Genomic DNA, 27,839 nt, shown 5'->3' with positions numbered 1-27,839 from the left:
GGTACATATATGCGGCTTTGCGGACAGCAATGTGTGATTCGCTGGAAGTCGCATTAACTCGCGACTGTCGCACAGTTAGAAGACATATTTACATATGTACATATAAGGGTGCATACATACATACGGAGCCGCGGCCACTCGACATGACAAAAATTTAAGATTTATGAAATATTGGCAAATAATTCCACGCGAAATATTCCAATATTGACTATTTTCGAATGGTCGCGAAAATTGGCATTGGGCGGCTCGTTTTATGAATGAAATTGAAATATGAACTCGAACTTATGAATGAACTTTTTGTTTTTGTTCTAAATTGTTCAGCGCCGTCGCTGATAGAATCATGGCCGCTGCGACTGCGTCTACGAATGTATTTTGTTTTTGTAGTCGCTAGGCTTAGATTTTAGCTTTGGGCGACATGCGCATGTGAGGTATGTATGTGTTTTTGTTGTGTTCTAGAACATTTTAGAATGTGTGGTGGCAAAGCGGCCATCGCGTTGTGCTTGCTGTTGCTTTTGCGTCTATCAAAGTATTGTGTTTTTGTAAGTACAATATTAGGAATATCGACTGGTGAAAGACAAAAGTACGCGGAAGCAAGAAGGGAGCGCTGTGCTCGCGCATATGTATATGTATGCTTCAATGTATGAACGTGCATGGATGTAGTAACATATGAATACAATTATTTTGTAGGAAGTTTAGAAGGCAAGTAGGTATATATGTATGTATGTATATAGCTAGGACATAAAGTCGGTATATATGCATACATAGAGCAGAATTGTTTTTGCACTTGTTAGGAAGAAGCTCGTTCACTAGTGCGTATGTGTATTTGATTTCTTGTAAGAATGTGATGTGGTATGACATGTGTACATACATAAGTCAAGGTTATTTGGGCATACTTGCATATGTGATATGATGTTCTTGCGCTTGTGCATTATTGTTTTTCATATACAAATGTACATACATACATATGTATGTAAATGCTGTCGAATACATAAACTATAAATTGACATACAATATAAAATAAGTGTTGATTTATCTTAAACCGTTCTTTTTTTCTGAATGCAAATACCTCCTATTGACATGTACATACATATTATGTACTTATGTATATTTCATATACCATCATTTATTTACATATAAAGTATACGTTCATTTATGTACATATGTGTGTAATGAAAAACTTCATGAATTACTTTCAGAACTTTATTAAAATTTATTCGCGTCGCGCGCATGCACAAAACCTTTTGTTCACAGGCGCATAAATAAACGCTCTGCGTATTTATCCTCCCCACGTGACTCGCCATCAATTCTCGGCACATATTTTTTTTTTTTCGTTTTCACATTTTTTTTTTTTAATGTAATCGTAAAAAAATTTGTAATACATTTTATGTATCCGCTTATCATTTCAAAAGTAACAAAATGGTCAAAAAATAAGCATTCGAAGAAATAAACTCACCGCCTATTTTTCCTCGCCACATGTTAGACTCGAGTTCAATTCCCGGCGCAAACTTTTTTTTATAAATTTTTTTTTTTAAATCGTTTTTTTTTAATGTAATTGAAAAAAAAAATGATGTAATAAATTTTACGTATTCGCTTATTATTTCAAAAATACGAAAATAGTAAAAATTTAATTGGTTTAATGTCGAGGTGAGAAATGTGTTGTGTGTTGAGGTGAAAGATATGTGGTGTTTCTAATATTTGTGTGGGCAAAAGTCAGTGAGGTGTCTATAAACTCGGTGTGCTAAATGACCTTATTACAAATCTTTCAAATCTCAATTGTACTAAAAAAAGCTCACAGTAACATTTGCACCTTCTCATTGCATTAACATTCTCTGGTACTACTACGATAAAGGCAAAAATGCATCTCATGCTGCCTATAAAATTTGTGCAGTTTATGGACCCGATACAGTTTCCATTTCCACCGCACAACGATGGTTTCAACGTTTTCGTTCTGGTGCAGAGGTGATCGAAGATGCGCCACGGTCCGGAAGGCCTGTCGTCAAAAATTGCGATAAAATCGCTGAATTGATCGAAAGAGACCGGCATAGTAGCAGCCGTAGCATCGGTCAAGAGCTGGGCACGAGTCATCAAACCGTTATAAACCATTTGAACAACCTTGGATTCAAAAAGACAACCTATTATGCAATCACACTATTGAAATCCATTACTGATTTTTTTTCGCGCTTACTCTCGGCAAAATGTTTCCGCGCTAACAGACAGCTGATGCCCGTGCATCAGCTGCGCGAGCGGTCTGAGCTTGGTTACATTTCGAGAGCCGGACCCTGTATTTATTAGTATTTTTAATTCTAGAACACAATTATTTTAATACCGCGACCGGTATGGCAGGAAAGTGTATTGATGTTGATTCAGCATCGCCATCAACATCAGTAATCTAAGCTTCATCTCCGTCAGTTGCTCTACCCCAGTCACAGCAACCTAATGGAAAAAAACGTGGCAGAAGTGCTGAGGTATAGAATGGAGGAGCCATCAATCTCTTCAAAAGAAGATGTATTGAGAAGGAAAACAAATCCAACAACTCAGCGGACTCATTGGGGAAAATGATTGGCGGAATGGTTTCTAAAATGAGTACAGCTAACCAAGCCCGGGCCATGTAGCAAATATTGGGGGTAAGATTTGAGATAGAGTGTTATATTGTAATATCTTCCGTTATTCCCTTAAGGGGTTATACGCAGTTATGAAGCAAATAAAAGACGGGTTGTCAAGGATTTATCCTGAAGAAACTTCAGAATATTTTAATTTGAAATTTTTTGGCGGTTATAAAAGCATCCTTCAAGAACGTAACAAAATTTTTTATTTATGAAAATGTTGATTATAGAGCGCGCTGCAGGCGATTTCTCGAACCTCCTTTAAAAAAAGACGATTTACGGTGTACATCGTAACTCAGGATTGGATTATCTGAAATCAAAAAACCAAACAAATTTTGTTAGTATATTAGATTATCTAGTAATTAATCGTTCGGCTAATCAAAATAGTGAATTTTCACAAATTGGCAGCTTTTAAAAGAAATGATTTCGATTTTTACGTTAAAATTTGGCCGTAAATTGATTATAAAATGGAAAATAAGTATCAGATTTACAAAAGGAACGATTAATTACTAGAAAATGTATCTTTAAAGATTGAGTTAAAACGGTTGATCAAACAAGCCATTTTCGAGATATCGTGTATACCGACTTGAAAAATGCCGTTTTGAAAAAAACACGTTTAAAGTTTCAATACCTACCTTAAAACGTGCCGAGGCATCTCTACATATTTAGGTATAACTCCGAAAGTATTGCTTAGATCTACTTCAAATTTCGTGCGTATACTTTTGAATATATGTACATTACAAAAATGTAATAAGAAAAAATCGATTTTTTTGAAAGTCATAACTGCGTACATATAACCCCTTAACACAAGCCAATATAATATAAATACTAATATACATATAGTACGTACATAAATATGTACTTCTCACATTAATTTACTACTTTATTTTTACATAAATGCAGTTCCAAGAACTGTTTACCCATTTATTTAGTTCGCTATTAATAATTTGCATTTCCGTTCCCACTAACTAAAATTCAACTCGAATATTTAATTTAACACAGACGGCTTTGTTAAGAAAAAAGTTAATAAGTGTTCAATAAAAGTATAAGTTGCATTATTGCAGTTTTAATAAAGCAATTCTTTGGAATTGCTTAATTCCAGACGGCACATGACGGAAACGCAAGTTTAGTTAAATTATAATATGTATGTATCATATGTAAGTTATGTACGTATGTTAGGCTGGCGAAAATCCTCCACTGAACCCTCCCCGAGGGTGCCAGCTGGTAATAAGTACCAGAGTTTTCCTATTTTCAGGAGGTACTTAGCTAAGTTAAGGGTACTATGGGTAGGGTTCGATACTCCTCAATAGTACAGCACTACTCAAGGTACTTTTAACGTGGTCGGGGGTGAAGGGCTGGATTAAGGTGTGATGCGAGCCGTGCCGAGAATCTGTCAGGCTTGAGGTCCTTCTAATAAATAACCAAGTCTCGAACGGAGCTTACGGATAACTGGCGTCCTCCGTAATAACTAGCCTTACTCGTGTAGTTCGGAGCTATGCACGGGCGGACATCCTTTCTCCGACACTCGTGGGTCCAAAAATGCAGAGTCCTAATTCAAAAACAAACAAAAAAAGGAGATCGGTCCTCCTTCTAATAGACCGACAGGAACAAACAGTTCCGCAATAAAAGCAACGGTCGCACTGAGCTCGAAGAAAACGCCATCCATCGGCTTAATAAGTCGATCGAAACATACAGCGACAGTCTCAGCGAAAGCGAGGCCAGTTGCCACACAATCAGAACTGGACACAGGTCCAAGTACAAGTACAGCCCCCAAAAACGGTCCCGGCCGGAAGCACTGCTACTGCTAGCTCCGGTACCGAAGGATGACCGCTTGTGAGGGTGGTAGACCCAGCGAAAGCGAGCTACCAGGATCGCAGAAACGCAGCTCGGCTCCTAAGGAGGGTGCACGAAACTCACCCAAAGGAAGGTGAAATGTCACAGGAGTTGAAAGAGGCGATTGAAAGAGCGAATGCGATCATTCCTGATTTCAACCCCGACTTCAAACCAATACAATCGGCTCCAAAACGACAGCGGTCCTTGGAGGATAATAAGCCAAGCGCAAAAAGGCACAAATCAATGGGCGTGACGCCCAGAAGATCATTTGCAGAGGTTGCAAAAGACCGCTTTATCATAGGAGTCCTGGACGAGAACTATCCTGAAGGTACGATCCCCAAGGCCCAATGGAAATGGATCGAAGCCGAGCTAACGAAAGTGGCACTGAAGGTTATTCTGGAGAACCCCGGCCCCCCCTGCGTGCGAAGACTTAGGCTGGCACCAAGGCCAGATAAAAATAATAGCGTGCGACGATGAGAGATCGGTTCAGCTGCATAAAGAGGCCATCTCCAAAGTCGGCGAAGTGTACCCAAATGCCAAGCTAATGGTCGTGGACAGGAAGGATATTCCGTCCAGGCCACGAGCAAGGGTTTGGTAACCTTCAACCGTCGAAGACCCGGAAGAGATTATGAAGCTCATTCGGGTCTGCAATCCGGATATCCCAACGCAGGAGTGAAGGTATGTCAAAACACTTACCAACAAAAACAGCGTGAAAGAATCGAAAGAACAGAAGCGCGCCACCATGCAGGCTCTCCTGCTCCTCACAGAAAACTCAATTGAACCGTTAGCGAAATGCGATGGGCAATTGAGATACGGTTTTGTAAAGGTGAAGCTTCACATTTATAAAACCTACACGGATGCAATTGAGTTCCTCACCACGAAGGAAAGTGCAAAGCTCATGAGCGAACTAGAATCCATGAGCGAAACCGAGCCAATGAGCGAAGACGACCATCCCACCGAAGAAGAATACACCTCTTCAGGCTCAGAAATGGGCTTAGGGAGGTTGTACTTCGAACGGGAGGGTAAGTATTCCGTACAACAGCGTAAGTATTCCGAAAGGGAACTTTTATGCGAAAACAAAGAAGACCCAGACATAACGCTAACAGCTGATGCATCTTCTGCAGATAAACCTACATCATTGTAAGGAAGCCTGCCTTGCCCTCCTGGATCGTCTGGCAGAAGATCAGCCGGATGTAGTCCTCATCCAGGAACCCTGGGTACGGAATGGCGAAATCTGCGGTCTGAGGACATGAGGGTATAAAGTATACAAGACCAATTGTGAAGGTACTAAAAGAGCATGCATAATTGCAAAAGCACATCTTAACATATTTATGATTCAAAATTTCAGTAACGCAGATACTACGACGGTTAGCTGGGAAGTGAGCGGAAGCAACATCTGGCTAACCTCGTTCTATTTTGCCGGAGACGACACAGGTCCACTGCCGTCGCCGCTAATAAGAAGCCTTGTGGAAGACTGCAAAGCACACAACCGCAAACTAGTCCTAGGAGGTGATGAAGTAAAAATTGACGTAGGCATTGATGGGCTTAAGTTGTATAACAGTTCAAGTAAAGTTTTGTGGCCCATCCTTGGGGCAATCGTTGGCTTTCCAAACGAGTACCCTTTTACCATTGCTTGCTTTTCTGGGACGGAAAAACCGTGGAACGTCAATGATTACTTAAAAGATTTTTGTGAGGAAGTAATTTATTTGAAAGAAAACGGACTTCAAGTGGGATCAAATCCCATAAAGAAAAAGTTTGATATCCGTTTATTTTGCTGTGATACACCTGCCCGTGCCTTTGTCACAGGTGTACAGTCTCACAATGGTAAAAATAGTTGCTCAAAGTGTGATCAAGTAGGAAGTTATGTAAATAAAAGGATTTGCTTTTCGAAAAAAGTTCATAACCTACGCTCTGATGTTTCTTTTAAATATAGAGCAGAACCGGCACATCATAGTTCTACTTTTAGAACTTGCGAAAGCATTTTAGAAAAATCAGGTTTTAAAATGGTGTCGCAATTTCCACTTGATCCAATGCACCTAGTCGATCTTGGTGTAACTAAAAAGTTGACTCAGTTGTTAATGAAGAGAGCTAATGTCACTAAAATTAATGAAAAAATTAATTTTTTGTCAAAATATGTTCCTACAGATTTTGGTCACGTGTGCAGGGATTTCAATGAAATCAATAATTGGAAATCGACGGAATACAGACAATTTTTATTGTATATTGGAATTTTTGTATTAAAAGACTGTATTGGTAGTGATTTTTACTTTCTCTTCCTCCTATTGCACACTGGAATACGGCTATTATCAAGCCAAAAATCATTAAAAACTGAAGCAGACGTAGCACAGAATATTTTGCAGGAGTTTGTTCATTTGTTTGGGCAAATCTTTGGTGACTATTTAGTTAGTTATAATGTGCATGGGTAGTTGCACATAACAGATTGTGCTAGGCAGTATGGAACTCTTGATAGTTTTTCGGCATATAAGTTTGAAAACTATATGCAATATTTAAAGAAAATCGTTAAAAAGCCAAACAAAATTCTTGAGCAAATACATTTTAGGCTAGAAGAAGGAAATGATGTCGAGAATATTTCAAAAATTGGTGCTTTCAAAATTGATCACAAAAAAGAAAAAGATTCCTACTGTTTTAGCAGAAAAGTTGTGCCTGTCAAAATAATAGGTATAGGTGATTATTTAATAGGATACAGTTTTGGCAAATTAGAAAACTATTTTGACCAACCGGTACAATCTTCTCCGGCACTAGGTATAATACTAGGTGATCAATTAGGTAATGAAGAAATAAAAATACCCAAAGAGGACATTGCATACAAATACTTTTGCATACCCCATGAAGGCAAACACTTACTTATACCAGTTCTGCATCACCTTTTCCACGTTTTTGAAAATTAGATTTAACATTTAAAATATTAAGAAATTTGATACTGCTGTTTTTTTATGCTATTATTACAGATATGGAGTTTTTGTTCAGCGAAGAAAGCATTGGCATTGAGGCTCAGCAGCCAGTTGGCGACAAGGGTATTTTAAATGCATATATATATATATTATATTTATATTGTTAATTTAAACTTAAATTTTTAATTTTTCCCAGCAGTTGAGGAATTGTAAAAAACGGTTTTAACAAACCAAGCAAAATTATTGGAAAACCAGAAAATAGTTATGGACCAATTCTTTCATTTCGGCAAGCGACTAACTAATTTAGAAAACATATTTAATGAAAATGTACGTATTTAGCGGCATACCACTGTCGTATCAAACTATTTATTTACATTCTTATTTTGATAACTATACAGAAAATCGAAGCCAGTGAGCAGCTAACACAATTTAAGACGGTGCGTGAATGTAAGGTCCTACTCCGCAGGATTCATCATTCTGTTTGTAAAATGACTGGAGAAGAAGTGGATGAAATTCAAACGGAAATATCGTCCACATTACCATTGCAAACGCTAGCTGCAGCTGAAGAATTTGAAAAAAAGCTGCTGCAACAACAATATCTTGAGGCAATGGTTAGTAAAAAAATAATTTCTTCGTTCTTGTCTAATAGATGTTTTTGTTTTAATTTTTAGAAAACTTTACTTTTGAAAATTAAGGGTCCTGAAACGACTGTTGACGATTTGCTTCGTCAACTTTATAGTAATGAAATGTTGTCGCTTTGCAACTGGGATGGTAGGGGCAACAATGAAGCATTGTCCCAATATTCTCTTGTTTCGGACATACTTTTTGGTAGGTAAATTTGTACTTTCTTTTGTTTTTGGTTATTCACTTTATTTAAAATTGTAATATGGTAAATAACTAGTTCTAAAATTTTGCACAAAAATTAAAAAAAAAATTTACATATATACATATATACACCGCATCTATAACATTGTATCTGTTTTTTTGTTTCAGATATTTTTCAGCTATGCGGACGAGCAACTTACGAGAAGAACATTCGTAGGTCAATTGAGCTTAGTCACCACCGTTTTAAGCAGCGAAATTATCGGCAGCGGAATTTAAATAAGAAATAATATTTAACACTTAATATATATAAAAAAGTTATATGTAAATAAATTATTAATTAGAACTAAAAAAAATGTAAAATTAACTATTAATCAATGAATGTATTTACCTTTTGCCTTCGAATATTACAGTTTATACTATTTTCACACTAATTTTGCCTTAATATAATTTTTTAAATATAATTATAATATATATAAAGAAGTAGGTATACTAATAACTAGTAAATAAATAAATTACTAATCAAAAATACTAATCAAATTAAATGTAAACGTACTTTTGTTATTAAAATAGTTTCGTGAAAACACAGTTTCTTAAATATAAGTGTAAATATATTAATAGAGTTAAATAAATGTTATTTACGTTATATTTGTCGTCAATTTGTAAAAGAAAACCATTAAACTAAAACAAAATGAAATAAATATAAAAAAAAAAAAATTTGTTTGTGACTCGAACCGGGGATTTTGGATTGGAAAGTTGCATTGCTAGCCGCTCGGCTATCGCGCTATGCTGCCGGCGCTGGCCTAAAAGTTATTTTGTTCGTCGCTACGTTTATATGAAACTGGCACTGGCAAACGAATCCATATGTATGAAAGGGATAAAAAATCACACGTACACAAAATTTTTGGCACGATTTTCCCAACGCTTTTAACAAAGTGATTGTAAAGGGGCGTGGTTAGTGATAGTTTAACGACCACGCGTGGCGGTTACGTGAAGGGTAACCTGACCGCCACTCTTCTTGCTGGGAAACTTTCAACTAACGCAGAATATGTGCATATAATGCGAATCGAATAAATGAGTGATTTAGATAACTTCATTAATAATTGTAAATTAGCGCAACCGTGAAAGATGTGTTGAGTATGCGGTACATAGTCTCAGGTTTGACTCAGGTTCAAATCCTGTACACAGTTTTTTGCTCGATATTTTTATTTCATTTTTTATATTTGATTTAATTAGAATTGATTTAAAATACTGTATTCAGGTTTTTCTAATACCTGTTATTTAGAAATTTATTTTCTATATAACATTATTCATACTTCTTTTGAATTAATTTATATGTAAAACAGCCATAAAGGGAATCATATGAATATGCATTCCTATATTTAATCTCTTCAGTCAAATCTGAATACTTACATACACATATTGATGAGAAAATATTCTAATATCCATGGATGCATCCAGAAAGCCAAACGCGCATACACGCATATGTATACAAATATATACAAACCTTCAACGAACGCAAAATGTATGCATATAAAAAACAGCAACTGCGACCGTCTTCTTGTCCGTCAGTGAAAAGATGGGATATGTATACCCTATGAGCAAAAAGAACCGGGAAGGTGATATTGACTGTTTCCTTCGATTGCCAAGGCATAGTCCACCATGAGTACCTTCCATCGGGCCAAACATTCAAAATAGAGAATATTATTTATCCGTTTTGAAACCTTAGAGAGATGCTGTGTGTTGGAAACCCCCGGAAATGTGAGCAAACAATTCTCAGATTTTGCATGATGATAACGCGCCATCGCACTGATCAAAGAGAATACAAATCGGCCTGCCGGGGGTGTTTGGAGGACTGGGTTAAACGTTGGCACATGTATGTTGCTTCAGACGGGTCATATTTTGAAGGAGATAATATAAATTTGCCTTAAATTTAACTCAGTTTTGTTTAATTTAAACATTCCCGGTACTTTCTGATCATAAGGTACATATATGCGGCTTTGCGGACAGCAATGTGTGATTCGCTGGAAGTCGCATTAACTCGCGACTGTCGCACAGTTAGAAGACATATTTACATATGTACATATAAGGGTGCATACATACATACGGAGCCGCGGCCACTCGACATGACAAAAATTTAAGATTTATCAAGTATTGGCAAATAATTCCACGCGAAATATTCCAATATTGACTATTTTCGAATGGTCGCGAAAATTGGCATATGGGCGGCTCGTTTTATGAATGAAATTGAAATATGAACTCGAACTTATGAATGAACTTTTTGTTTTTGTTCTAAATTGTTCAGCGCCGTCGCTGATAGAATCATGGCCGCTGCGACTGCGTCTACGAATGTATTTTGTTTTTGTAGTCGCTAGGCTTAGATTTTAGCTTTGGGCGACATGCGCATGTGAGGTATGTATGTGTTTTTGTTGTGTTCTAGAACATTTTAGAATGTGTGGTGGCAAAGCGGCCATCGCGTTGTGCTTGCTGTTGCTTTTGCGTCTATCAAAGTATTGTGTTTTTGTAAGTACAATATTAGGAATATCGACTGGTGAAAGACAAAAGTACACGGAAGCAAGAAGGGAGCGCTGTGCTCGCGCATATGTATATGTATGCTTGAATGTATGAACGTGCATGGATGTAGTAACATATGAATACAATTATTTTGTAGGAAGTTTAGAAGGCAAGTAGGTATATATGTATGTATGTATATAGCTAGGACATAAAGTCGGTATATATGCATACATAGAGCAGAATTGTTTTTGCACTTGTTAGGAAGAAGCTCGTTCACTAGTGCGTATGTGTATTTGATTTCTTGTAAGAATGTGATGTGGTATGACATGTGTACATACATAAGTCAAGGTTATTTGGGCATACTTGCATATGTGATATGATGTTCTTGCGCTTGTGCATTATTGTTTTTCATATACAAATGTACATACATACATATGTATGTAAATGCTGTCGAATACATAAACTATAAATTGACATACAATATAAAATAAGTGTTGATTTATCTTAAACCGTTCTTTTTTTCTGAATGCAAATACCTCCTATTGACATGTACATACATATTATGTACTTATGTATATTTCATATACCATCATTTATTTACATATAAAGTATACGTTCATTTATGTACATATGTGTGTAATGAAAAACTTCATGAATTACTTTCAGAACTTTATTAAAATTTATTCGCGTCGCGCGCATGCACAAAACCTTTTGTTCACAGGCGCATAAATAAACGCTCTGCGTATTTATCCTCCCCACGTGACTCGCCATCAATTCTCGGCACATATTTTTTTTTTTTCGTTTTCAAATTTTTTTTTTTTAATGTAATCGTAAAAAAATTTGTAATACATTTTATGTATCCGCTTATCATTTCAAAAGTAACAAAATGGTCAAAAAATAAGCATTCGAAGAAATAAACGCACCGCCTATTTTTCCTCGCCACATGTTAGACTCGAGTTCAATTCCCGGCGCAAACTTTTTTTTATAAATTTTTTTTTTAAATCGTTTTTTTTTAATGTAATTGAAAAAAAAATGATGTAATAAATTTTACGTATTCGCTTATTATTTCAAAAATACGAAAATAGTAAAAATTTAATTGGTTTAATGTCGAGGTGAGAAATGTGTTGTGTGTTGAGGTGAAAGATATGTGGTGTTTCTAATTTTTGTGTGGGCAAAAGTCAGTGAGGTGTCTATAAACTCGGTGTGCTAAATGACCTTATTACAAATCTTTCAAATCTCAATTGTACTAAAAAAAGCTCACAGTAACATTTGCACCTTCTCATTGCATTAACATTCTCTGGTACTACTACGATAAAGGCAAAAATGCATCTCATGCTGCCTATAAAATTTGTGCAGTTTATGGACCCGATACAGTTTCCATTTCCACCGCACAACGATGGTTTCAACGTTTTCGTTCTGGTGCAGAGGTGATCGAAGATGCGCCACGGTCCGGAAGGCCTGTCGTCAAAAATTGCGATAAAATCGCTGAATTGATCGAAAGAGACCGGCATAGTAGCAGCCGTAGCATCGGTCAAGAGCTGGGCACGAGTCATCAAACCGTTATAAACCATTTGAACAACCTTGGATTCAAAAAGACAACCTATTATGCAATCACACTATTGAAATCCATTACTGATTTTTTTTCGCGCTTACTCTCGGCAAAATGTTTCCGCGCTAACAGACAGCTGATGCCCGTGCATCAGCTGCGCGAGCGGTCTGAGCTTGGTTACATTTCGAGAGCCGGACCCTGTATTTATTAGTATTTTTAATTCTAGAACACAATTATTTTAATACCGCGACCGGTATGGCAGGAAAGTGTATTGATGTTGATTCAGCATCGCCATCAACATCAGTAATCTAAGCTTCATCTCCGTCAGTTGCTCTACCCCAGTCACAGCAACCTAATGGAAAAAAACGTGGCAGAAGTGCTGAGGTATAGAATGGAGGAGCCATCAATCTCTTCAAAAGAAGATGTATTGAGAAGGAAAACAAATCCAACAACTCAGCGGACTCATTGGGGAAAATGATTGGCGGAATGGTTTCTAAAATGAGTACAGCTAACCAAGCCCGGGCCATGTAGCAAATATTGGGGGTAAGATTTGAGATAGAGTGTTATATTGTAATATCTTCCGTTATTCCCTTAAGGGGTTATACGCAGTTATGAAGCAAATAAAAGACGGGTTGTCAAGGATTTATCCTGAAGAAACTTCAGAATATTTTAATTTGAAAATTTTTGGCGGTTATAAAAGCATCCTTCAAGAACGTAACAAAATTTTTTATTTATGAAAATGTTGATTATAGAGCGCGCTGCAGGCGATTTCTCGAACCTCCTTTAAAAAAAGACGATTTACGGTGTACATCGTAACTCAGGATTGGATTATCTGAAATCAAAAAACCAAACAAATTTTGTTAGTATATTAGATTATCTAGTAATTAATCGTTCGGCTAATCAAAATAGTGAATTTTCACAAATTGGCAGCTTTTAAAAGAAATGATTTCGATTTTTACGTTAAAATTTGGCCGTAAATTGATTATAAAATGGAAAATAAGTATCAGATTTACAAAAGGAACGATTAATTACTAGAAAATGTATCTTTAAAGACTGAGTTAAAACGGTTGATCAAACAAGCCGTTTTCGAGATATCGTGTACACCGACTTGAAAAATGCCGTTTTGAAAAAAACACGTTTAAAGTTTCAATACCTACCTTAAAACGTGCCGAGGCATCTCTACATATTTAGGTATAACTCCGAAAGTATTGCTTAGATCTACTTCAAATTTCGTGCGTATACTTTTGAATATATGTACATTACAAAAATGTAATAAGAAAAAATCGATTTTTTTGAAAGTCATAACTGCGTACATATAACCCCTTAACACAAGCCAATATAATATAAATACTAATATACATATAGTACGTACATAAATATGTACTTCTCACATTAATTTACTACTTTATTTTTACATAAATGCAGTTCCAAGAACTGTTTACCCATTTATTTAGTTCGCTATTAATAATTTGCATTTCCGTTCCCACTAACTAAAATTCAACTCGAATATTTAATTTAACACAGACGGCTTTGTTAAGAAAAAAGTTAATAAGTGTTCAATAAAAGTATAAGTTGCATTATTGCAGTTTTAATAAAGCAATTCTTTGGAATTGCTTAATTCCAGACGGCACATGACGGAAACGCAAGTTTAGTTAAATTATAATATGTATGTATCATATGTAAGTTATGTACGTATGTTAGGCTGGCGAAAATCCTCCACTGAACCCTCCCCGAGGGTGCCAGCTGGTAATAAGTACCAGAGTTTTCCTATTTTCAGGAGGTACTTAGCTAAGTTAAGGGTACTATGGGTAGGGTTCGATACTCCTCAATAGTACAGCACTACTCAAGGTACTTTTAACGTGGTCGGGGGTGAAGGGCTGGATTAAGGTGTGATGCGAGCCGTGCCGAGAATCTGTCAGGCTTGAGGTCCTTCTAATAAATAACCAAGTCTCGAACGGAGCTTACGGATAACTGGCGTCCTCCGTAATAACTAGCCTTACTCGTGTAGTTCGGAGCTATGCACGGGCGGACATCCTTTCTCCGACACTCGTGGGTCCAAAAATGCAGAGTCCTAATTCAAAAACAAACAAAAAAAGGAGATCGGTCCTCCTTCTAATAGACCGACAGGAACAAACAGTTCCGCAATAAAAGCAACGGTCGCACTGAGCTCGAAGAAAACGCCATCCATCGGCTTAATAAGTCGATCGAAACATACAGCGACAGTCTCAGCGAAAGCGAGGCCAGTTGCCACACAATCAGAACTGGACACAGGTCCAAGTACAAGTACAGCCCCCAAAAACGGTCCCGGCCGGAAGCACTGCTACTGCTAGCTCCGGTACCGAAGGATGACCGCTTGTGAGGGTGGTAGACCCAGCGAAAGCGAGCTACCAGGATCGCAGAAACGCAGCTCGGCTCCTAAGGAGGGTGCACGAAACTCACCCAAAGGAAGGTGAAATGTCACAGGAGTTGAAAGAGGCGATTGAAAGAGCGAATGCGATCATTCCTGATTTCAACCCCGACTTCAAACCAATACAATCGGCTCCAAAACGACAGCGGTCCTTGGAGGATAATAAGCCAAGCGCAAAAAGGCACAAATCAATGGGCGTGACGCCCAGAAGATCATTTGCAGAGGTTGCAAAAGACCGCTTTATCATAGGAGTCCTGGACGAGAACTATCCTGAAGGTACGATCCCCAAGGCCCAATGGAAATGGATCGAAGCCGAGCTAACGAAAGTGGCACTGAAGGTTATTCTGGAGAACCCCGGCCCCCCCTGCGTGCGAAGACTTAGGCTGGCACCAAGGCCAGATAAAAATAATAGCGTGCGACGATGAGAGATCGGTTCAGCTGCATAAAGAGGCCATCTCCAAAGTCGGCGAAGTGTACCCAAATGCCAAGCTAATGGTCGTGGACAGGAAGGATATTCCGTCCAGGCCACGAGCAAGGGTTTGGTAACCTTCAACCGTCGAAGACCCGGAAGAGATTATGAAGCTCATTCGGGTCTGCAATCCGGATATCCCAACGCAGGAGTGAAGGTATGTCAAAACACTTACCAACAAAAACAGCGTGAAAGAATCGAAAGAACAGAAGCGCGCCACCATGCAGGCTCTCCTGCTCCTCACAGAAAACTCAATTGAACCGTTAGCGAAATGCGATGGGCAATTGAGATACGGTTTTGTAAAGGTGAAGCTTCACATTTATAAAACCTACACGGATGCAATTGAGTTCCTCACCACGAAGGAAAGTGCAAAGCTCATGAGCGAACTAGAATCCATGAGCGAAACCGAGCCAATGAGCGAAGACGACCATCCCACCGAAGAAGAATACACCTCTTCAGGCTCAGAAATGGGCTTAGGGAGGTTGTACTTCGAACGGGAGGGTAAGTATTCCGTACAACAGCGTAAGTATTCCGAAAGGGAACTTTTATGCGAAAACAAAGAAGACCCAGACATAACGCTAACAGCTGATGCATCTTCTGCAGATAAACCTACATCATTGTAAGGAAGCCTGCCTTGCCCTCCTGGATCGTCTGGCAGAAGATCAGTCGGATGTAGTCCTCATCCAGGAACCCTGGGTACGGAATGGCGAAATCTGCGGTCTGAGGACATGAGGTTATAAAGTATACAAGACCAATTGTGAAGGTACTAAAAGAGCATGCATAATTGCAAAAGCACATCTTAACATATTTATGATTCAAAATTTCAGTAACGCAGATACTACGACGGTTAGCTGGGAAGTGAGCGGAAGCAACATCTGGCTAACCTCGTTCTATTTTGCCGGAGACGACACAGGTCCACTGCCGTCGCCGCTAATAAGAAGCCTTGTGGAAGACTGCAAAGCACACAACCGCAAACTAGTCCTAGGAGGTGATGAAGTAAAAATTGACGTAGGCATTGATGGGCTTAAGTTGTATAACAGTTCAAGTAAAGTTTTGTGGCCCATCCTTGGGGCAATCGTTGGCTTTCCAAACGAGTACCCTTTTACCATTGCTTGCTTTTCTGGGACGGAAAAACCGTGGAACGTCAATGATTACTTAAAAGATTTTTGTGAGGAAGTAATTTATTTGAAAGAAAACGGACTTCAAGTGGGATCAAATCCCATAAAGAAAAAGTTTGATATCCGTTTATTTTGCTGTGATACACCTGCCCGTGCCTTTGTCACAGGTGTACAGTCTCACAATGGTAAAAATAGTTGCTCAAAGTGTGATCAAGTAGGAAGTTATGTAAATAAAAGGATTTGCTTTTCGAAAAAAGTTCATAACCTACGCTCTGATGTTTCTTTTAAATATAGAGCAGAACCGGCACATCATAGTTCTACTTTTAGAACTTGCGAAAGCATTTTAGAAAAATCAGGTTTTAAAATGGTGTCGCAATTTCCACTTGATCCAATGCACCTAGTCGATCTTGGTGTAACTAAAAAGTTGACTCAGTTGTTAATGAAGAGAGCTAATGTCACTAAAATTAATGAAAAAATTAATTTTTTGTCAAAATATGTTCCTACAGATTTTGGTCACGTGTGCAGGGATTTCAATGAAATCAATAATTGGAAATCGACGGAATACAGACAATTTTTATTGTATATTGGAATTTTTGTATTAAAAGACTGTATTGGTAGTGATTTTTACTTTCTCTTCCTCCTATTGCACACTGGAATACGGCTATTATCAAGCCAAAAATCATTAAAAACTGAAGCAGACGTAGCACAGAATATTTTGCAGGAGTTTGTTCATTTGTTTGGGCAAATCTTTGGTGACTATTTAGTTAGTTATAATGTGCATGGGTAGTTGCACATAACAGATTGTGCTAGGCAGTATGGAACTCTTGATAGTTTTTCGGCATATAAGTTTGAAAACTATATGCAATATTTAAAGAAAATCGTTAAAAAGCCAAACAAAATTCTTGAGCAAATACATTTTAGGCTAGAAGAAGGAAATGATGTCGAGAATATTTCAAAAATTGGTGCTTTCAAAATTGATCACAAAAAAGAAAAAGATTCCTACTGTTTTAGCAGAAAAGTTGTGCCTGTCAAAATAATAGGTATAGGTGATTATTTAATAGGATACAGTTTTGGCAAATTAGAAAACTATTTTGACCAACCGGTACAATCTTCTCCGGCACTAGGTATAATACTAGGTGATCAATTAGGTAATGAAGAAATAAAAATACCCAAAGAGGACATTGCATACAAATACTTTTGCATACCCCATGAAGGCAAACACTTACTTATACCAGTTCTGCATCACCTTTTCCACGTTTTTGAAAATTAGATTTAACATTTAAAATATTAAGAAATTTGATACTGCTGTTTTTTTATGCTATTATTACAGATATGGAGTTTTTGTTCAGCGAAGAAAGCATTGGCATTGAGGCTCAGCAGCCAGTTGGCGACAAGGGTATTTTAAATGCATATATATATATATTATATTTATATTGTTAATTTAAACTTAAATTTTTAATTTTTCCCAGCAGTTGAGGAATTGTAAAAAACGGTTTTAACAAACCAAGCAAAATTATTGGAAAACCAGAAAATAGTTATGGACCAATTCTTTCATTTCGGCAAGCGACTAACTAATTTAGAAAACATATTTAATGAAAATGTACGTATTTAGCGGCATACCACTGTCGTATCAAACTATTTATTTACATTCTTATTTTGATAACTATACAGAAAATCGAAGCCAGTGAGCAGCTAACACAATTTAAGACGGTGCGTGAATGTAAGGTCCTACTCCGCAGGATTCATCATTCTGTTTGTAAAATGACTGGAGAAGAAGTGGATGAAATTCAAACGGAAATATCGTCCACATTACCATTGCAAACGCTAGCTGCAGCTGAAGAATTTGAAAAAAAGCTGCTGCAACAACAATATCTTGAGGCAATGGTTAGTAAAAAAATAATTTCTTCGTTCTTGTCTAATAGATGTTTTTGTTTTAATTTTTAGAAAACTTTACTTTTGAAAATTAAGGGTCCTGAAACGACTGTTGACGATTTGCTTCGTCAACTTTATAGTAATGAAATGTTGTCGCTTTGCAACTGGGATGGTAGGGGCAACAATGAAGCATTGTCCCAATATTCTCTTGTTTCGGACATACTTTTTGGTAGGTAAATTTGTACTTTCTTTTGTTTTTGGTTATTCACTTTATTTAAAATTGTAATATGGTAAATAACTAGTTCTAAAATTTTGCACAAAAATTAAAAAAAAAATTTACATATATACATATATACACCGCATCTATAACATTGTATCTGTTTTCTTGTTTCAGATATTTTTCAGCTATGCGGACGAGCAACTTACGAGAAGAACATTCGTAGGTCAATTGAGCTTAGTCACCACCGTTTTAAGCAGCGAAATTATCGGCAGCGGAATTTAAATAAGAAATAATATTTAACACTTAATATATATAAAAAAGTTATATGTAAATAAATTATTAATTAGAACTAAAAAAAATGTAAAATTAACTATTAATCAATGAATGTATTTACCTTTTGCCTTCGAATATTACAGTTTATACTATTTTCACACTAATTTTGCCTTAATATAATTTTTTAAATATAATTATAATATATATAAAGAAGTAGGTATACTAATAACTAGTAAATAAATAAATTACTAATCAAAAATACTAATCAAATTAAATGTAAACGTACTTTTGTTATTAAAATAGTTTCGTGAAAACACAGTTTCTTAAATATAAGTGTAAATATATTAATAGAGTTAAATAAATGTTATTTACGTTATATTTGTCGTCAATTTGTAAAAGAAAACCATTAAACTAAAACAAAATGAAATAAATATAAAAAAAAAAAAATTTGTTTGTGACTCGAACCGGGGATTTTGGATTGGAAAGTTGCATTGCTAGCCGCTCGGCTATCGCGCTATGCTGCCGGCGCTGGCCTAAAAGTTATTTTGTTCGTCGCTACGTTTATATGAAACTGGCACTGGCAAACGAATCCATATGTATGAAAGGGATAAAAAATCACACGTACACAAAATTTTTGGCACGATTTTCCCAACGCTTTTAACAAAGTGATTGTAAAGGGGCGTGGTTAGTGATAGTTTAACGACCACGCGTGGCGGTTACGTGAAGGGTAACCTGACCGCCACTCTTCTTGCTGGGAAACTTTCAACTAACGCAGAATATGTGCATATAAAAGTGCGAATCGAATAAATGAGTGATTTAGATAACTTCATTAATAATTGTAAATTAGCGCAACCGTGAAAGATGTGTTGAGTATGCGGTACATAGTCTCAGGTTTGACTCAGGTTCAAATCCTGTACACAGTTTTTTGCTCGATATTTTTATTTCATTTTTTATATTTGATTTAATTAGAATTGATTTAAAATAGTGTATTCAGGTTTTTCTAATACCTGTTATTTAGAAATTTATTTTCTATATAACATTATTCATACTTCTTTTGAATTAATTTATATGTAAAACAGCCATAAAGGGAATCATATGAATATGCATTCCTATATTTAATCTCTTCAGTCAAATCTGAATACTTACATACACATATTGATGAGAAAATATTCTAATATCCATGGATGCATCCAGAAAGCCAAACGCGCATACACGCATATGTATACAAATATATACAAACCTTCAACGAACGCAAAATGTATGCATATAAAAAACAGCAACTGCGACCGTCTTCTTGTCCGTCAGTGAAAAGATGGGATATGTATACCCTATGAGCAAAAAGAACCGGGAAGGTGATATTGACTGTTTCCTTCGATTGCCAAGGCATAGTCCACCATGAGTACCTTCCATCGGGCCAAACATTCAAAATAGAGAATATTATTTATCCGTTTTGAAACCTTAGAGAGATGCTGTGTGTTGGAAACCCCCGGAAATGTGAGCAAACAATTCTCAGATTTTGCATGATGATAACGCGCCATCGCACTGATCAAAGAGAATACAAATCGGCCTGCCGGGGGTGTTTGGAGGACTGGGTTAAACGTTGGCACATGTATGTTGCTTCAGACGGGTCATATTTTGAAGGAGATAATATAAATTTGCCTTAAATTTAACTCAGTTTTGTTTAATTTAAACATTCCCGGTACTTTCTGATCATAAGGTACATATATGCGGCTTTGCGGACAGCAATGTGTGATTCGCTGGAAGTCGCATTAACTCGCGACTGTCGCACAGTTAGAAGACATATTTACATATGTACATATAAGGGTGCATACATACATACGGAGCCGCGGCCACTCGACATGACAAAAATTTAAGATTTATCAAGTATTGGCAAATAATTCCACGCGAAATATTCCAATATTGACTATTTTCGAATGGTCGCGAAAATCGCGTTGTGCTTGCTGTTGCTTTTGCGTCTATCAAAGTATTGTGTTTTTGTAAGTACAATATTAGGAATATCGACTGGTGAAAGACAAAAGTACACGGAAGCAAGAAGGGAGCGCTGTGCTCGGGCATATGTATATGTATGCTTGAATGTATGAACGTGCATGGATGTAGTAACATATGAATACAATTATTTTGTAGGAAGTTTAGAAGGCAAGTAGGTATATATGTATGTATGTATATAGCTAGGACATAAAGTCGGTATATATGCATACATAGAGCAGAATTGTTTTTGCACTTGTTAGGAAGAAGCTCGTTCACTAGTGCGTATGTGTATTTGATTTCTTGTAAGAATGTGATGTGGTATGACATGTGTACATACATAAGTCAAGGTTATTTGGGCATACTTGCATATGTGATATGATGTTCTTGCGCTTGTGCATTATTGTTTTTCATATACAAATGTACATACATACATATGTATGTAAATGCTGTCGAATACATAAACTATAAATTGACATACAATATAAAATAAGTGTTGATTTATCTTAAACCGTTCTTTTTTTCTGAATGCAAATACCTCCTATTGACATGTACATACATATTATGTACTTATGTATATTTCATATACCATCATTTATTTACATATAAAGTATACGTTCATTTATGTACATATGTGTGTAATGAAAAACTTCATGAATTACTTTCAGAACTTTATTAAAATTTATTCGCGTCGCGCGCATGCACAAAACCTTTTGTTCACAGGCGCATAAATAAACGCTCTGCGTATTTATCCTCCCCACGTGACTCGCCATCAATTCTCGGCACATATTTTTTTTTTTTCGTTTTCAAATTTTTTTTTTTTAATGTAATCGTAAAAAAATTTGTAATACATTTTATGTATCCGCTTATCATTTCAAAAGTAACAAAATGGTCAAAAAATAAGCATTCGAAGAAATAAACGCACCGCCTATTTTTCCTCGCCACATGTTAGACTCGAGTTCAATTCCCGGCGCAAACTTTTTTTTATAAATTTTTTTTTTAAATCGTTTTTTTTTTTAATGTAATTGAAAAAAAAATTATGTAATAAATTTTACGTATTCGCTTATTATTTCAAAAATACGAAAATAGTAAAAATTTAATTGGTTTAATGTCGAGGTGAGAAATGTGTTGTGTGTTGAGGTGAAAGATATGTGGTGTTTCTAATTTTTGTGTGGGCAAAAGTCAGTGAGGTGTCTATAATCTCGGTGTGCTAAATGACCTTATTACAAATCTTTCAAATCTCAATTGTACTAAAAAAAGCTCACAGTAACATTTGCACCTTCTCATTGCATTAACATTCTCTGGTACTACTACGATAAAGGCAAAAATGCATCTCATGCTGCCTATAAAATTTGTGCAGTTTATGGACCCGATACAGTTTCCATTTCCACCGCACAACGATGGTTTCAACGTTTTCGTTCTGGTGCAGAGGTGATCGAAGATGCGCCACGGTCCGGAAGGCCTGTCGTCAAAAATTGCGATAAAATCGCTGAATTGATCGAAAGAGACCGGCATAGTAGCAGCCGTAGCATCGGTCAAGAGCTGGGCACGAGTCATCAAACCGTTATAAACCATTTGAACAACCTTGGATTCAAAAAGACAACCTATTATGCAATCACACTATTGAAATCCATTACTGATTTTTTTTCGCGCTTACTCTCGGCAAAATGTTTCCGCGCTAACAGACAGCTGATGCCCGTGCATCAGCTGCGCGAGCGGTCTGAGCTTGGTTACATTTCGAGAGCCGGACCCTGTATTTATTAGTATTTTTAATTCTAGAACACAATTATTTTAATACCGCGACCGGTATGGCAGGAAAGTGTATTGATGTTGATTCAGCATCGCCATCAACATCAGTAATCTAAGCTTCATCTCCGTCAGTTGCTCTACCCCAGTCACAGCAACCTAATGGAAAAAAACGTGGCAGAAGTGCTGAGGTATAGAATGGAGGAGCCATCAATCTCTTCAAAAGAAGATGTATTGAGAAGGAAAACAAATCCAACAACTCAGCGGACTCATTGGGGAAAATGATTGGCGGAATGGTTTCTAAAATGAGTACAGCTAACCAAGCCCGGGCCATGTAGCAAATATTGGGGGTAAGATTTGAGATAGAGTGTTATATTGTAATATCTTCCGTTATTCCCTTAAGGGGTTATACGCAGTTATGAAGCAAATAAAAGACGGGTCGTCAAGGATTTATCCTGAAGAAACTTCAGAATATTTTAATTTGAAAATTTTTGGCGGTTATAAAAGCATCCTTCAAGAACGTAACAAAATTTTTTATTTATGAAAATGTTGATTATAGAGCGCGCTGCAGGCGATTTCTCGAACCTCCTTTAAAAAAAGACGATTTACGGTGTACATCGTAACTCAGGATTGGATTATCTGAAATCAAAAAACCAAACAAATTTTGTTAGTATATTAGATTATCTAGTAATTAATCGTTCGGCTAATCAAAATAGTGAATTTTCACAAATTGGCAGCTTTTAAAAGAAATGATTTCGATTTTTACGTTAAAATTTGGCCGTAAATTGATTATAAAATGGAAAATAAGTATCAGATTTACAAAAGGAACGATTAATTACTAGAAAATGTATCTTTAAAGATTGAGTTAAAACGGTTGATCAAACAAGCCGTTTTCGAGATATCGTGTACACCGACTTGAAAAATGCCGTTTTGAAAAAAACACGTTTAAAGTTTCAATACCTACCTTAAAACGTGCCGAGGCATCTCTACATATTTAGGTATAACTCCGAAAGTATTGCTTAGATCTACTTCAAATTTCGTGCGTATACTTTTGAATATATGTACATTACAAAAATGTAATAAGAAAAAATCGATTTTTTTGAAAGTCATAACTGCGTACATATAACCCCTTAACACAAGCCAATATAATATAAATACTAATATACATATAGTACGTACATAAATATGTACTTCTCACATTAATTTACTACTTTATTTTTACATAAATGCAGTTCCAAGAACTGTTTACCCATTTATTTAGTTCGCTATTAATAATTTGCATTTCCGTTCCCACTAACTAAAATTCAACTCGAATATTTAATTTAACACAGACGGCTTTGTTAAGAAAAAAGTTAATAAGTGTTCAATAAAAGTATAAGTTGCATTATTGCAGTTTTAATAAAGCAATTCTTTGGAATTGCTTAATTCCAGACGGCACATGACGGAAACGCAAGTTTAGTTAAATTATAATATGTATGTATCATATGTAAGTTATGTACGTATGTTAGGCTGGCGAAAATCCTCCACTGAACCCTCCCCGAGGGTGCCAGCTGGTAATAAGTACCAGAGTTTTCCTATTTTCAGGAGGTACTTAGCTAAGTTAAGGGTACTATGGGTAGGGTTCGATACTCCTCAATAGTACAGCACTACTCAAGGTACTTTTAACGTGGTCGGGGGTGAAGGGCTGGATTAAGGTGTGATGCGAGCCGTGCCGAGAATCTGTCAGGCTTGAGGTCCTTCTAATAAATAACCAAGTCTCGAACGGAGCTTACGGATAACTGGCGTCCTCCGTAATAACTAGCCTTACTCGTGTAGTTCGGAGCTATGCACGGGCGGACATCCTTTCTCCGACACTCGTGGGTCCAAAAATGCAGAGTCCTAATTCAAAAACAAACAAAAAAAGGAGATCGGTCCTCCTTCTAATAGACCGACAGGAACAAACAGTTCCGCAATAAAAGCAACGGTCGCACTGAGCTCGAAGAAAACGCCATCCATCGGCTTAATAAGTCGATCGAAACATACAGCGACAGTCTCAGCGAAAGCGAGGCCAGTTGCCACACAATCAGAACTGGACACAGGTCCAAGTACAAGTACAGCCCCCAAAAACGGTCCCGGCCGGAAGCACTGCTACTGCTAGCTCCGGTACCGAAGGATGACCGCTTGTGAGGGTGGTAGACCCAGCGAAAGCGAGCTACCAGGATCGCAGAAACGCAGCTCGGCTCCTAAGGAGGGTGCACGAAACTCACCCAAAGGAAGGTGAAATGTCACAGGAGTTGAAAGAGGCGATTGAAAGAGCGAATGCGATCATTCCTGATTTCAACCCCGACTTCAAACCAATACAATCGGCTCCAAAACGACAGCGGTCCTTGGAGGATAATAAGCCAAGCGCAAAAAGGCACAAATCAATGGGCGTGACGCCCAGAAGATCATTTGCAGAGGTTGCAAAAGACCGCTTTATCATAGGAGTCCTGGACGAGAACTATCCTGAAGGTACGATCCCCAAGGCCCAATGGAAATGGATCGAAGCCGAGCTAACGAAAGTGGCACTGAAGGTTATTCTGGAGAACCCCGGCCCCCCCTGCGTGCGAAGACTTAGGCTGGCACCAAGGCCAGATAAAAATAATAGCGTGCGACGATGAGAGATCGGTTCAGCTGCATAAAGAGGCCATCTCCAAAGTCGGCGAAGTGTACCCAAATGCCAAGCTAATGGTCGTGGACAGGAAGGATATTCCGTCCAGGCCACGAGCAAGGGTTTGGTAACCTTCAACCGTCGAAGACCCGGAAGAGATTATGAAGCTCATTCGGGTCTGCAATCCGGATATCCCAACGCAGGAGTGAAGGTATGTCAAAACACTTACCAACAAAAACAGCGTGAAAGAATCGAAAGAACAGAAGCGCGCCACCATGCAGGCTCTCCTGCTCCTCACAGAAAACTCAATTGAACCGTTAGCGAAATGCGATGGGCAATTGAGATACGGTTTTGTAAAGGTGAAGCTTCACATTTATAAAACCTACACGGATGCAATTGAGTTCCTCACCACGAAGGAAAGTGCAAAGCTCATGAGCGAACTAGAATCCATGAGCGAAACCGAGCCAATGAGCGAAGACGACCATCCCACCGAAGAAGAATACACCTCTTCAGGCTCAGAAATGGGCTTAGGGAGGTTGTACTTCGAACGGGAGGGTAAGTATTCCGTACAACAGCGTAAGTATTCCGAAAGGGAACTTTTATGCGAAAACAAAGAAGACCCAGACATAACGCTAACAGCTGATGCATCTTCTGCAGATAAACCTACATCATTGTAAGGAAGCCTGCCTTGCCCTCCTGGATCGTCTGGCAGAAGATCAGCCGGATGTAGTCCTCATCCAGGAACCCTGGGTACGGAATGGCGAAATCTGCGGTCTGAGGACATGAGGTTATAAAGTATACAAGACCAATTGTGAAGGTACTAAAAGAGCATGCATAATTGCAAAAGCACATCTTAACATATTTATGATTCAAAATTTCAGTAACGCAGATACTACGACGGTTAGCTGGGAAGTGAGCGGAAGCAACATCTGGCTAACCTCGTTCTATTTTGCCGGAGACGACACAGGTCCACTGCCGTCGCCGCTAATAAGAAGCCTTGTGGAAGACTGCAAAGCACACATCCGCAAACTAGTCCTAGGAGGTGATGAAGTAAAAATTGACGTAGGCATTGATGGGCTTAAGTTGTATAACAGTTCAAGTAAAGTTTTGTGGCCCATCCTTGGGGCAATCGTTGGCTTTCCAAACGAGTACCCTTTTACCATTGCTTGCTTTTCTGGGACGGAAAAACCGTGGAACGTCAATGATTACTTAAAAGATTTTTGTGAGGAAGTAATTTATTTGAAAGAAAACGGACTTCAAGTGGGATCAAATCCCATAAAGAAAAAGTTTGATATCCGTTTATTTTGCTGTGATACACCTGCCCGTGCCTTTGTCACAGGTGTACAGTCTCACAATGGTAAAAATAGTTGCTCAAAGTGTGATCAAGTAGGAAGTTATGTAAATAAAAGGATTTGCTTTTCGAAAAAAGTTCATAACCTACGCTCTGATGTTTCTTTTAAATATAGAGCAGAACCGGCACATCATAGTTCTACTTTTAGAACTTGCGAAAGCATTTTAGAAAAATCAGGTTTTAAAATGGTGTCGCAATTTCCACTTGATCCAATGCACCTAGTCGATCTTGGTGTAACTAAAAAGTTGACTCAGTTGTTAATGAAGAGAGCTAATGTCACTAAAATTAATGAAAAAATTAATTTTTTGTCAAAATATGTTCCTACAGATTTTGGTCACGTGTGCAGGGATTTCAATGAAATCAATAATTGGAAATCGACGGAATACAGACAATTTTTATTGTATATTGGAATTTTTGTATTAAAAGACTGTATTGGTAGTGATTTTTACTTTCTCTTCCTCCTATTGCACACTGGAATACGGCTATTATCAAGCCAAAAATCATTAAAAACTGAAGCAGACGTAGCACAGAATATTTTGCAGGAGTTTGTTCATTTGTTTGGGCAAATCTTTGGTGACTATTTAGTTAGTTATAATGTGCATGGGTAGTTGCACATAACAGATTGTGCTAGGCAGTATGGAACTCTTGATAGTTTTTCGGCATATAAGTTTGAAAACTATATGCAATATTTAAAGAAAATCGTTAAAAAGCCAAACAAAATTCTTGAGCAAATACATTTTAGGCTAGAAGAAGGAAATGATGTCGAGAATATTTCAAAAATTGGTGCTTTCAAAATTGATCACAAAAAAGAAAAAGATTCCTACTGTTTTAGCAGAAAAGTTGTGCCTGTCAAAATAATAGGTATAGGTGATTATTTAATAGGATACAGTTTTGGCAAATTAGAAAACTATTTTGACCAACCGGTACAATCTTCTCCGGCACTAGGTATAATACTAGGTGATCAATTAGGTAATGAAGAAATAAAAATACCCAAAGAGGACATTGCATACAAATACTTTTGCATACCCCATGAAGGCAAACACTTACTTATACCAGTTCTGCATCACCTTTTCCACGTTTTTGAAAATTAGATTTAACATTTAAAATATTAAGAAATTTGATACTGCTGTTTTTTTATGCTATTATTACAGATATGGAGTTTTTGTTCAGCGAAGAAAGCATTGGCATTGAGGCTCAGCAGCCAGTTGGCGACAAGGGTATTTTAAATGCATATATATATATATTATATTTATATTGTTAATTTAAACTTAAATTTTTAATTTTTCCCAGCAGTTGAGGAATTGTAAAAAACGGTTTTAACAAACCAAGCAAAATTATTGGAAAACCAGAAAATAGTTATGGACCAATTCTTTCATTTCGGCAAGCGACTAACTAATTTAGAAAACATATTTAATGAAAATGTACGTATTTAGCGGCATACCACTGTCGTATCAAACTATTTATTTACATTCTTATTTTGATAACTATACAGAAAATCGAAACCAGTGAGCAGCTAACACAATTTAAGACGGTGC

The 27,839-nt window shown here is 37.2% G+C and overlaps 2 protein-coding genes across 2 annotated transcripts; both read left to right on the top strand.

The window, feature by feature from the left end:
- The first annotated feature begins 6,616 nt into the window (after nucleotides 1-6,616).
- On the top strand, nucleotides 6,617-8,460 carry LOC128870276 (uncharacterized). Its single transcript, XM_054112877.1, has 5 exons — nucleotides 6,617-7,471; nucleotides 7,548-7,675; nucleotides 7,747-7,959; nucleotides 8,020-8,176; nucleotides 8,342-8,460. The coding sequence occupies exons 2-5, from the start codon at nucleotides 7,613-7,615 to the stop codon at nucleotides 8,458-8,460; spliced, it is 552 nt and encodes a 183-aa protein (XP_053968852.1). The 5' UTR covers nucleotides 6,617-7,471; nucleotides 7,548-7,612.
- Nucleotides 8,461-16,768: 8,308 nt separating this feature from the next.
- LOC128870275 (uncharacterized) lies at nucleotides 16,769-18,612 on the top strand. Its single transcript, XM_054112876.1, has 5 exons — nucleotides 16,769-17,623; nucleotides 17,700-17,827; nucleotides 17,899-18,111; nucleotides 18,172-18,328; nucleotides 18,494-18,612. Exons 2-5 carry the CDS (start codon nucleotides 17,765-17,767, stop codon nucleotides 18,610-18,612), a joined length of 552 nt encoding a protein of 183 aa, XP_053968851.1. The 5' UTR covers nucleotides 16,769-17,623; nucleotides 17,700-17,764.
- The last annotated feature ends 9,227 nt before the right edge of the window (nucleotides 18,613-27,839 follow it).

Source organism: Anastrepha ludens, chromosome X (assembly GCF_028408465.1).
Source record: "Anastrepha ludens isolate Willacy chromosome X, idAnaLude1.1, whole genome shotgun sequence".
NCBI classification, from domain to species: domain Eukaryota; kingdom Metazoa; phylum Arthropoda; class Insecta; order Diptera; family Tephritidae; genus Anastrepha; species Anastrepha ludens.
This window is presented reverse-complemented; position numbering and strand designations above follow the sequence as displayed.

What these genes read in the sequence shown, in the direction of transcription:
- LOC128870276 (XM_054112877.1), top strand. Translation starts at nt 7,613, where the DNA reads ATGGACCAATTCTTTCATTTCGGCAAGCGACTAACTAATTTAGAAAAC. An exon ending in AAAACATATTTAATGAAAAT is followed by an intron (nt 7,676 to 7,746) that starts GTACGTATTTAG and finishes ATAACTATACAG; the next exon opens with AAAATCGAAGCCAGTGAGCA. An exon ending in TGTTTCGGACATACTTTTTG is followed by an intron (nt 8,177 to 8,341) that starts GTAGGTAAATTT and finishes TTTTTGTTTCAG; the next exon opens with ATATTTTTCAGCTATGCGGA.
- LOC128870275 (XM_054112876.1), top strand. Translation starts at nt 17,765, where the DNA reads ATGGACCAATTCTTTCATTTCGGCAAGCGACTAACTAATTTAGAAAAC. An exon ending in AAAACATATTTAATGAAAAT is followed by an intron (nt 17,828 to 17,898) that starts GTACGTATTTAG and finishes ATAACTATACAG; the next exon opens with AAAATCGAAGCCAGTGAGCA. An exon ending in TGTTTCGGACATACTTTTTG is followed by an intron (nt 18,329 to 18,493) that starts GTAGGTAAATTT and finishes TTCTTGTTTCAG; the next exon opens with ATATTTTTCAGCTATGCGGA.